The sequence below is a fragment of the Podarcis tiliguerta genome (genome assembly GCF_965153285.1).
Source record: "Podarcis tiliguerta genome assembly, chromosome: 3".
Lineage (NCBI taxonomy): Eukaryota > Metazoa > Chordata > Lepidosauria > Squamata > Lacertidae > Podarcis > Podarcis tiliguerta.
This window is the reverse complement of record NC_139536.1, coordinates 39555348-39568180: the sequence shown is the minus strand read 5'-3', so window position 1 is coordinate 39568180 and position 12833 is coordinate 39555348. Positions and strand designations below refer to the sequence as shown.

The 12833-nt window shown below is 42.3% G+C and overlaps 1 protein-coding gene across 1 annotated transcript; it reads right to left on the bottom strand.

Annotated features, from left to right (window-relative positions):
• Window positions 1-4158: 4158 nt before the first annotated feature.
• Window positions 4159-12514, bottom strand: LOC310673649 (sulfotransferase 6B1-like). Its single transcript, XM_083432256.1, has 7 exons — window positions 12215-12514; window positions 11119-11237; window positions 9728-9817; window positions 9260-9386; window positions 7712-7806; window positions 6895-7051; window positions 4159-4386 (listed from the first exon to the last, which is right to left on the bottom strand). Exons 1-7 carry the CDS (start codon window positions 12414-12416, stop codon window positions 4256-4258), a joined length of 921 nt encoding a protein of 306 aa, XP_083288382.1. The 5' UTR covers window positions 12417-12514; the 3' UTR covers window positions 4159-4255.
• Between the last annotated feature and the right edge of the window lie 319 nt (window positions 12515-12833).

The following is a 12833-nucleotide window of genomic DNA, read 5'->3' as shown; positions in this document are numbered from 1 at the left end:
AACCCGACCCAGTTGTTTCCCCCTTTCTCTTTTTTGCCAAAGAGGGTAAATTAGATGCAGCTGCTTTATTTTACTTTCTAGATAGGATAAAACTAAATGTTTGTTCAGACATTTGGGATTTCTTAATACAAAATATCGAAACCCCTGTCTCTCAGAACTTTGGTAGGTACACATTAAAAAGTCCATCTTTCACAATTACTGTATTTTTCGTCCCATAGGATGCTCCGTCCCATAGGACGCACCTAGTTTTTTGGGGGGGGAATAAAGGAAAAAAGTTTTCCCTTTATTTCCCCCCCAAAACCAGGTCGGGGAAACCGAACCAGGTCGAGGAACAGCGGGATGGCGGCGCTGCGCCTCCCTGCTGTCCCCCGAGCTTGTGGGGCTGGCCGATGTCTGCCCGGCGCGCGGGGTGCTCTGCTTCAGGGCGCCTATTGCGCCGGGCAGCAGGCTGCTATCCGCATGCTAGACAGCCCTGCGGGAACTCCCACAGGGCTGCCTAGGCTGTGGATGTGTTCCCAAAGTGCCGGGCGCTCTGCTTTCAGCGCGCCCAGCGCTCTGGGAAACAGGCTGCTATCCGCTGCCTAGGCTGCGGATGTCTTCCTGAAGCCTGGAGAGCTCTCGCTCTCCAAGCTTCAGTGAAAGCCTGCATTCGCCCCATAGGACGCACCCAGATTTCCCCTTCATTTTTGGAGGGGAAAAAGTGCGTCCTATAGGACGAAAAATACGGTAAAACTTTAACCGTGCTCCCTACATATATATGACTCCCAGAAGTAAGCTCTATTGTGCTCAGTGTGACTTACTCCCAGGTAAAGGAGTGCCTGAGAGTAAGACATATATGCCAAGTATGACCTACCGGTACTTATGGGTTTTATTATGGTAGCAAGTCTGCATACTTTGCAGTGTTAAATAGTATTTGCAAAAGGAGAAGTCTGAAGGTAACTATATATCAAACTGGCGAGGGAGTAGCAGCATCCAGTCGCTTAAATAAACATGCTTGCTATACAGCTGAAGTTCTCAGCACATCAAAAAGCTTTAATATAACAGGATTACCAAATAGCAGGTCACTAAGATTTTCTCAAGGAAACCAAACCTCCTCTGAAACTGGCCACGTTCTGCATTTTCATTCATCAGGTTAATCTTTCAAAGGTTTTGTTAAGTCCCCTTTTGGGACAAAGGAGTTGTGAAAGGGGGTGTTAGGTGGCCTATTCCAGCTAAACTTTAACCCATTCCCAACAGGGCAGTTGGTGATCAAAGTCCCAGTGGGAAGTGGATTCCTATATTTTAATGTTGTGATTTTATTCATGCATCTTTCTTACCTCTAAGACACCTTGTAAGGACTTGTATTCTGAAAGGTTGGGTCTGAATGTTTGTCCCATATTCTTAAATTAATACATTCTGGTTTGCAAATCAAATTGGTTGTATCTCATTGGCAACATGTTGAGAACACCAAAGTATGATGTTGCTGCCCCCCCCATAACCAATGAAGTTATCTTTTTGTCTTCCGAGCAAAAGCTGAAAACTAGTTAATGATTACCGTACTTATACCTAAAGGCCATGTCATAGAGCAAAATTATCCCATAGCCATTTTCTACTCACCGTTATTACATTTTGAACCTGGCAGAGGCATTTCTCAGACAACCCAGCTGATTTCCTCTTCACACATATTCTTCATAATACAGTAATAATAATAATAATAATAATAATAATAATAATAATAATAATAATATATAATATAATAATAATAATAATTTATACTCTGCCCACCTGGCTGGGTTTCCCCAGACACCCTGGGTGGCTTGCAATAGAATATTGAAAACACAATTAAAAACACACGTTATCTGGTGAGACATTCTGCTATGCTAGCTAATATGTCAGACTGGCCTGCATATACCGGTAACTGTAACTTTTCTCATGCGTTTATATCTGAAGAGTCTACACACAATGGAATTCAATGTCACACTCTTTAGATTGTTCCATCAGCACAAGCATTTCAGTTTGCCAGACAGAACAATCCCTCCTCTCCTTTACCTGGTTCTCCCCCAGCAATAAATTTTGGGAAGGGCATGGGGGTGCGCGGGGGAAGGAGATAGGGGAAAGCCTTGCTTTGCAGGAAGAAGTCATCGCACAGGGCTTCCACTGGTGGGGGTTTTTAGGTGAATATCGCCCAACAAGAAAAACCATTTCCATCACTGGAGTTTCCGGCCTGGTATCTTCACCACCCAGCTTGGTCACTAGCGGAGTCCCCCCCCCCCCCGGTTGTTTTTTTAACTGCGCCTCAAAAGGGGTTCTGGTTCAGAGGCTTGGGGGGGCATACCTGACTGAATCATTCGTCTTCCAACTTTATCTGACTCCCTTTCATAAAGTGTTATTTTGCAACGGTTATGGTGATGTCTTCTTTTAATTATGTTGCTTTGAATGCATGCTTTCTAACTTGACTTTCCTCTGCAGTGTTTTATTTTGCATTGCTTTCTTTGATGGTTTGATATGGGCTGTAAACCTCTTGGAGATTTCTTCTTCTTAGAATTATGAAGCGGCATAGAAATGAATGGATGGATGTTTTGCCGAAACTGGCTTGAGTGATGGCGTTAGGGATCCTAGCCGTCTTCCATCTCAGCAGCATGCCCAGGGTCGAACAAAGGCGTCGTGACACCCGGGGCGGCAAACCTCTACCTACAGCGCATGTTACATACAGCGCATGCATGCAACGCTGCACATATGCTGTACATAGCGATTTGCCGCCAGCACCAGGATCCTCTGCTCGCGGCTGCAGCCACAAACGGAGGATCTTCCACATGCGGCTGTGGCTGTGCGATGGCTACTCGCACCACCGCAGGGTTCCTACTTGACACCCCCCCCCCCAGACATGGCACCCAGGGCACGCCCCCCCCCCGTTGCGACGCCGCCTATGGCATTAGGTGGCTTAATCTGCCTTTACTTCAGGTGTGGGGAATGTTTGTCTTTTCAGATGTTGCTGCAAGCACAGCCAATGGCTAGGGATGGTGGGAGCAACATCTGGAGGGTCAACGATTCCCCACACCTGCCATTCTTTGCCATGGTAGCTTTCTACATTTACTGTGAAGACCATTCAAACATTCAGGACCCTCATGCACTGCCTGGTAAGCTTCTATCAGGAGTTACGCCTTTGCCAGTTGCTGTGAGAATTAAATGCACCTGCGATTCTACATCCAGCCCATACATTTAAAGCACATGGTTTCCCCAAGAATCCTGGGAATTCCAGTTTGTTAAGGGTGTTGGGAATTGTAGTGCGGTGGGGGTGTAAACCATAGCTTCCAGGATTCTTTGGGGGAGCCATGTGCTTTAAATGTATGGTGTGCATGTGGACAGTTGTGAGATGTGGGACTAGGATCACTGTCTTTGAGGACAGATGTTTTGTTGAAATTAGTAAATATTAGGTATTATAGGTGCTTATAAAGCATGTTGCAGAGAGTACCTCCGTCATCTTTGCAACATTGGTGCAAGGTGAGTCAGTGTTATTGGCATAGACTGCATATACCAAAATGGGACGGGGAGGGGGGTTGGCTCCAATATGATTGAGAAGGTAAAACAAGTACAGCATATCTTCTGAAGTAGGACATAACCATTAAAGAAGAGATCACCGCCTCAGAATTATTTCATAGCAGATCTTCATGCTCTTTCCATTTAGTATGTTAAGAATTTGATTACTTGATTTTAAAGCAAAAAAGACTGTAAGTAAACAGAAGCTCCTCATTCTCCTCCACTTGAATCGTAGCTAAAAGATTCTCTAATTTTTCCACAAGTCTTGACTTTTTCTTGGCCATCTTGTTGGCTGCCTCAGTCTTGTCACAACCCCTTTTAAAAGGCAGATTTGCTTCTGTGTGACCAGAAGTTGCACAAGGTATATAGCAGAAGATGAAGCAATTCTGAATCACAAACACTCGCACGCTATGCTCTCATTTACCTCTGAGAGTTTGCAAACTTTGTTCTCATTTGCCTCTGACTTGGAAAAGCCCCATTTTCTGGAAATGTAAATTACATAATATTTGCGGGGCTCAGCAGGGCGCTTTCTATGGGGGAAAATCGCCCCAAATATATTTCATAGCAGGTCTTCATGCTCTTCCCATTTAGTATGTTAAGGATTTGATTACAATATTTTTAAAGCAAAAAAGACTGAGAGCATTTGTAAAAATTTTCTGTGCATAGATGTATCTAGCACTTAAATATCATTTTATTCTTAATCAAAAGGCTTCAGATATTAACCTCCAAATCCAAAGGTTTAAAATTTACAATATTGGTCATATTTTAGCTTTGCACCCAGTTTAGTTCCTGCTAAGCACTCTTCAAATTTTGCATCCATTTCCCGGCTCTGAGCTTCAGTAAACAAAGTCTTCCAGTCACCCACAGCACCTATTGAGAAACAATGAAAAATGAATCTCACTACAGTGGTACCTTGGGTTACATACGCTTCAGGTTACAGACTCCGCTAACCCAGAAATAGTACCTCGGGTTAAGAACTTTGCTTCAGGATAAGAATAGAAATCTTGCTCCAGTGGCGCGGCGGCAGTGGAAGGCCCCATTAGCTAAAGTGGTGCTTCAGGTTAAGAACAGTTTCAGTTAAGAACGGACCTCCGGAAAGAATTAAGTACTTAACCCAAGGTACCACTGTATATATTTCTTCCTATATAGAGGTTCACAGATCAGATTTATGGTTTTGGAATGTTAAAGCAGAAGGGTGTACTGTCATGCTTCTCATCCTGCAACCCTATGCACCCTTTCTTGGGAGTAAGCAAGGAAGAGCATTACTAGCATGCATCAGAATGGGCTGTTTGGAATGTGAAGAGTGAGTGGAGAGAAACATTTGAGGGGCATATGTGTGCATGTGTGTGCAGTTGCAAGGTTTTCTTTTTCAAATATTTCTGTTTTTTTTAACATCATCATCATTATTACAGTCGTACCTCGGTTCTCAAACACCCCAGAACTTGTATGTTTTGGCTCCTGGATGATCGAAAACCGGAAGTTGGTGCTCCAGTTTTCGAACATTCTTTGGGAAGCCAAATGTCCAACAGGGCTTCCGTGGCTTCCAATTGGCTGCAGGATCTTCTGATTGGCTGCAGGATCTTCTGATTGGCTGCAGGATCTTCCTGCAGCCAAATAGAAGCTGCGCTTTGGAAGTCGGCTGTTTCGGAAGTCGAACAGATTTCCAGAATGGATTCTGTTTGACTTTTGAGATACAGCTGTATTATTATTAAACAAACATAGCTTTCCTCCCAAGAGAAGCCTAAGGGGTTTTCGGGAATTAAAAGAAGCACACACACACACACACACACACACCCATAAAATATATTATCTTAGCATGATGGCTAAAATGTTAAAAGGCAAAATTTTAAAAATATCATTCTAACTTCCTTGTAATGCACTGGCTACTCTTCTAGTAGCTATATAAGAGAATTTAACATAATTATAATTTCAGTATATTGTAAACTTGTAGAACTCTCAAACCATCTCACCTGCTGCCGATGTCTCTTATCTTTGCAGCAGGTAAAAAAAAACTATTCTTTGTTTTTTTGGGGGGGGAGTTTGACACCAATCAAGAAGAATGCAAACACGAGAAAGAGTAGAGAAGCTTGCCTTGATCTGTGGAAATATTCTGTTGTCTGAAACCATTGAAAAAGATAAACAAAACTGGAAGCTTATCCCTGTCAAAATGGTTCTGGTTAAAGAAACGTGATGTGGTAGTATTGTAAATATTACTGTTATTTAAATTACACAGTGAAGTAATTTATTATTTGTTGTTGTTGTTTAGTCATTTAGTTGTGTCCAACTCTTCGTGACCCCATGGACCAGAGCAGGCCAGGCACTCCTGTCTTCCACTGCCTCCCGCAGCTTGGTCAAACTCATGCTGCTAGCTTCGAGAACACTATCCAACCATCCCATCCTCTGTCGTCCCCTTCTCCTTCTGTCCTCCATCTTTCCCAACATCAGGGTCTTTTCCAGGGAGTCTCCTCTTCTCATGAGGTGGCCAAAGTATTGGAGTAATTTATACTGTGGCTAATTGGTTTACAGTTAGAGCACTTAGGCATTATTTCTATCCCAACCTACTTGCAAATAAGCCCCACTGAATTCCAACTATCCCACTGTGCAGTCCTATGCTTGTCCACCTAGAAACTTTCATGTTCAATAGGACCACCAACTCCCAGATCACCTAGACCACTAGTCAGAGTTTTAGCTGTCTTGTTTGATTATTGACATAATAAAACATGAGTTGCCCTGGGCTCATGGTTTTTATGCCTCTTACTCTACATAGTTGGATATCATTGGTAGGAGAGAATGCAGAAAACTGTGATGTCACAGCACAAGTAACTTCTACTTTTGCAGATTAATTTGGCCTATTGAAAATATGACATGTGCAAACTCTTCTGGACCAGAAGACTTCCTTGTTCTAATTATTGCAGAATGGTCTTACAGAGGCTATATAGGGGTTCTCAGTGTTTTTGAACTTTGGTTCTATATGTGGGATGGGAGTGAGGAAGAGGGAAATGGAGCAAAACTTTTTCAAGATACAGTGGTACCTCGGGTTAAGTACTTAATTTGTTCTGGAGGTCCGTTCTTAACCTGAAACTGTTCTTAACCTGAAGCACCACTTCAGCTAATGGGGCCTCCTGCTGCTGCCGCACCGCCGGAACACAATTTCTGTTCTCATCCTGAAGCAAAGTTCTTAACCTGAGGTAATATTTCTGGGTTAGCGGTAACCTGAAGCGTATGTAACCTGAAGCGTATGTAACCCGAGGTACCACTGTATTGACAAAATATAATGTTTAGTTGTCCCGCCCCACTCCATAAACGGCACCCCTAGAGGGCGCTTGTGGTACTGGAAGAAAGAGAATTCAGTGTAAACGAGTGGCATAAAATCGATACCTTTCCTGAAAAGGACAGGAGCAAACCGACCATGTGTTTCTTCAGATTTACTGCTCATTGCTTGGAAGGTAGAGTTCTCCGCAACAGATTTAATCATTTCATCAGACAGAGGTAGCTCATAAAATTCAGCTATTCGCTTCACTCCTTCGTGAAGATTCTGGAAAATAACAGTAAAGTTAGTTATGATTTCATCAATATATTTGGCACAAAGGTAGATTTCTAAGTTAGAATCTGCCCTAAGACTCAATAATTGGGCAGGCTAAACAGCTAAATAAATATATTCATAAATGTATGTGCTATAGCTTCCTAAAGAGGTGCATCTGATATTAGCAAAATAAGTGTGAAAGGAAACACTGAAATAATTGTCACAGCAAAGGTACCATCATTTAATTTTCTATTTGCTTCTGTAACTTAGATTCTTGAAAAGCATTTTTTTTCAAATATCTGCTACTGATCTTTTCCATTTCCAATGTGTCATATATTCAACCAGCCATATTCCTTTTAATTAAAAAATAAACTTAGTTATTCAAAGTCCCAAATAAACTATAAAAAACCACAAATAAATTAAGTGCAAACCTATGAATATGTACTCTTGAAAGAGTTTACACCACAAAACTTAATCACACTGGCATAGTGGTGTGCTTAGTATTTAATGAACTGCAGGACCATATTTTTTTAAAAAAATATTTTAAGACATTTAAATATCCAAACCTGCTAACAAAAGAGAAATATACACATAGAATAAAATACTCATACTTAATAGTAGCCATAACAGAAGAAAAGTGAAATCATTATCTCAGTTTCTAAGAATGCTCACTTCTTTCAGCTCTTCATATGTGATGATCATGACATTTTCGTCATCCACATGTTTGTCCCAAGCAAGGATATAGTCAAAGTAGGATTTCCAGCAAACTGAAATAAAATGCAAACATGTAAAATCTGTACACAAATCATCAGAAAGGAGGCCTAAATTCACTTTGGCATTTATGACTGGCCGTGAATTGGCAGGGTTTCGGACGGGCTCTTCCACAAGCCAGTGGCGTAGCGTGGGGGGTGCAGAGGGGGCCGGCCGCACCGGGCGCAACATCTGGGGGTTAGGGTTAGGGGGCACAAATCCACGGGTTAGGGGGCGCAAATCCACGGGTTAGGGGGTGCAAATTACTTGCCTTGCCCCCGGGTGCTGACAACCCACGCTACGCCACTGCCACAAGCGAACCTGGAGGTGCTGAGGATTAACCTTCTGGAACCTTCTGAGTATGATGCTGCCACTGAACTTTGTAGGTGCCTGGGCCACCAAGGGAATAGAAAGAAGGGCGAGGCGAATGTCTTTTATCATATGTGGCCTGTCTGCAAGGCTTTTTAAAACTGTTGCTGCTCATATAAATGAACATACAGTGGTACCTCAGGTTACATACGCTTCAGGTTACATACGCTTCAGGTTACAGACTCCGCTAACACAGAAATAGTACTTCGGGTTAAGAACTTTGCTTCAGGATGAGAACAGAAATCGTTCTCCAGCGGCGCGGCAGTAGCGGGAGGCTCCATTAGCTAAAGTGGTGCTTCAGGTTAAGAACAGTTTCAGGTTAAAAACGGACCTCCGGAACGAATTAAGTACTTAACCTGAGGTACCACTGTAATATTCATTCTTATGATTGAACCATGCAATTGTAGATTTGGAAAGGGACACGAGGGTCATCTATACCTATTATACTAAAGGGTTGGTATAAAATGTCTCAAGAAAAGGGATATTATATATGCAGAAGAGGGCAAGTGCAGCCAGAGTTTTGCTTGCTGAGGTTGTTGACTATATTTAAGTTGTCCAGTTATTGAGACCAATGTGCGTGTATCTCTTGAAATGGACAAAACAAAGGTGGTTGTGACTATTTAGAATTTGCCATTTGTTAAGCTCTTAAAACAAATGATATGATTGCTGCAGAAGTCCTGATGTCATGGGGAAAATCCTGCATAAGTATGTTCAGCGTTTACTAATCTGAAATTAGGAACATGGGGGGAGGGGGAAATCAGTCTGAGCTCTAAAACTCCTTCAAATTAATTAGGTTCCTCCTTTGTGGTAGGCAATAGCCCTCTGTGCCACTGTAAGATTCCATTTTTTTATATAATATGAACCGTCCTAAAACCTTGTGACGAAGGTTTTTTATTATAATCTAATAAATAATAATAATAACAACACAATCTCATTATCAACTGATGATGCAAGTCTGGGTAAAAGAAACATCGAGTGTGGGCAATCAAGAGCCCTGCTCATTTGAAACCCGTTTCCCTTTCATCTGAAAAGACATTGTACACAAATACTTTGTGGGAAGTTTCAGAAATACAGAAAGTGAGAACTTCTAATATGATATACCTTCGCCATTCATGAACTTTGGGAAAAAATCATCCCAAGAACCAACATCTGGAAGAATAGGGTTTTTGTTGTAAAAATGGTAATAGGATACAGCAGCATCTTTGGGATTTCGGAATAAGACCAGCATCTATTTAAAAAGAAAGATATTAGATTTTGTTGCTTAAAGCAAGTTATGTCATCCGGTGATATGAACTACAGTTGACTAGCAACTTGCGCAGGGGTTAGGTTCCGAGAATTGCATGTGAAGCTGAAATCTTGTGTAGCCACAACAACCCCAGAACCCCAGAACCCCAGAAATGTGTAAACACCCCAAACCTTCCTGGGCTGGAGCATCAAGCAGGCCATTGGCCCCCATGCAAGGCAGAGAGCTGTTTTGCTCTCATTCCTGCTTGCTGGGCTCTGGGAGAGAGCCTCTCACACAGGTTTTAGGAGACTCCTTCAATATCTCATAGGAGCCTAATCACTTACCTTCACCTTTTTCTCAATAAAAGATTTGGGAATGTTATCATAATGGAGATGTGTAGAAATAATGCGCGGAGAAGGCTGCTTTCCCAGCTCCTGGAATGAGAATTAAAGGAATGTTGATCTGTTGTTGTCATTTCAGGATCTAGGGAAGTTGTTATTTTCTCCTTTTTATTGATTCATATAATTGGGGGTGGGGGATTAGTACTTTGAGTTACATGATTAAAATAGAAAACAACGAAGTAAACAATGGGTTGGGAGTAGGAGTACTACTACTACAATTATACAAATCTATGATTCTAAATACTCACTCCTACCCCCAATTTACCTCATAAACTTATTAAAGTCATCTCCCCCCATCATGGAAGCACAGGAATACTAGTAGCAAGGATTTCCAGTGGAATAGCCGGGTTAGCCTTTCGCAGCAAAAATGATGACTCATCATCATCATTTATTTATACCCGGCCCATCTAGCTGGGTTTCCCCAGCCACACTGGGTGGCTCCCAACAGAATATTAAAAACACAATAAAACATCAAACATTAAAAACTTCCCTAAAAAGGTAAAGGGACCTTTGATCATTAGGTCCAGTCGTGACCAACTCTGGGGTTGCGGCGCTCATCTCACTTTGGTGGCTGAGGGAGCCCAGCGTACAGCTTCCGGGTCATGTGGTCAGCATGACTAAGCCGCTTCTGGCGAACCAGAGCAGCGCATGGAAACGCCGTTTATCTTCCCGCCAGAGGGGTACCTATTTATCTACTTGCACTTTGACATGCTTTTGAACTGCTAGGTTGGCAGGAGCAGGGACCGAGCAACGGGAGCTCACCCCGTTGTGGGGATTCGAACCGCCAACCTTCTGATGGGCAAGTCCTAGGCTCTGTGGTTTAGACCACAGCGCCACCCACATCCCCCCCCCCAAAAATTATTCCCCATCACACCTTAAAAACTAACAGATTTTAGCATGAGATTCAGATACATTGTTATCCTGAGTTGCAATTATATTTACAGTATACAGGCTTGAGTGGCATGGCTGTAAATAGCGGTGTCAGGGGGAAATGAAATGCAGAAAGTACAGATATCAGGGATCATTCACTGTTTTTGAGAAGCACCTCCATCAAGTAAATGGTTATGTCCTCTGAGGAACATAGGATGACATGCATATTCTATTTTGCTTTCCATTTGTAAGTTGATTTTTAATGAAAAGAGGTATATTAAAATTTGATATAACTGAAGTATATTTTCTGTGTTTATCAAAAATCGGCTTCAGTGTTCAACAAATCTAACTCTATCTCTTATGTATGCTACACAATCACATGTAATATCTGTAAAGTGTCCACCTTCTGTGTGGCACATGTAAGCACTGATCATTTGCTAGAGTAACTTGGAAATCATGCCAACCTGAAGTTTTGTGGGCGGTCCAAATTCAAGTATTGGGCAGTTTTCTAGTGGTGGTAAGTCCTTGTAACTTGGAATCACAGCTATCATGTCATTTACTATTTTGAGCATCCAGTTAGTACCTACAACATAAAAGCAATTAAGACATATATGGTTTGCTGGAGTGTAAGTTACGCAACCAGATGCAAAGTTATGTTCATGTATGCCAGTCAACTTAAATCACAGATTTTCAACCAGAGGGTTGGGACCCGCAGGTGGGTCACAAGACCACACCAAGTGTCACAACAAAGCCATAGACACCATGCAAGGTTTGTTTGTCAAATTGCAACAGAAGGTACTTCCAAATGACAGCTTATTCATTGTGGACGCAGGTGCTCATGCATGTAGGTTTTCAACGGCACCCAAAATCCCCATTTACCATTTCTGATAAGCACAATAAAACATGGAAATGATAAATCCAGATTAAATGGCTGTTGCCACCATGCAAGCCCCTTGGCTGGCCCTGGAGACTGCAGTCTTTTATTCCCTCTTCTTATGTGAGACAGCTTCCTCCCCACTTGGCCCCAGCCCAGCCTTGCCCCAGCCTCCTCCCTACCTGCTGATGGTAACATGCTGCCTGGCTTTGGAAGAGACTATCTTTTCCATTTCAGAAGCCTCACTGAGCCACATGGAGGATGGGTTGTAACCAAGGACTTATGAGGCACACATCTCCTCTCCACATAACAGAGGGCCTTGAATTGTTTCTCATGGCTGTTGTGGGGTGCTCAGCCACTGAGTGAGGTCTGAATCCAGGCACCCCAAAATGTATTCACCTGGGACCCATTTCAGTTCATTTTGGGTATCAAATAAACACTGGTTTCCGTGTTCAAACTTTATTTGACGGCATTTCCACAAGACAGCTTATTGTTCATTGTGGAGTCAGCTGCTCAGGTTTGTAGGTTTTGCATTCAAAATCCCCGTTTATGAAAAGCACAACAAAACATGGAAACTGTAAATCCAGGTTACATGGGGAAAATAAACATATGAATCGTATGTGATCAGATAGCAATTGGTAACCCAATCCATTCCTCTTTAATTCCATTAAAAGCTGGATACTCACCGCATTTTGGATAAGCAACAATCAGCCTATCGTCCTTTCTCGCTTCCATGGCTGCCACTGCTTCAAAGGTCTCAAGACTACAAAGGCGTTTTGGATATAGCACTCCTCTGAATGTAAACAGCAGCTCCTCATTCTCCTTTGTTTGAGTTGTAGCTAAAATATTGTCTATATTTTCCACAAAACGCGGTTTTTTCTTGGCCATGCTTTACTCTTGTAGGCTGCCTCGGTCTAGTCCCTTTCAAGAGACAGACTTGGTTCTGCATAACCAGTAGTTGCACTATAAAGATATATTGGAGGACCTAGCAATTCTGAATTACAGGAACTGGTACACTATGTACCCAATTATGCCTCTGACTTGGAACAGTCCCATTTTATGAAAATATGAATTACACAATATTGGCTGAGCTGGGTGCTTTCTCAGGGGAAAAATCACTTGGAAATGACATTGCAACACCTGAGGCCCTGTAGGAGGAGAAAAGCAGCCTGAAACCATTCCATTAAGTAGCTCCTTGTCTCTTTATGTAATTATAGCAGAGTGCATCCTTTCTTCTTTTGGTATTCTTTGGGAACTCTGTGAAACAAGCATTCATTATAGAGCTTAAGAATGTGCTCTAGAATT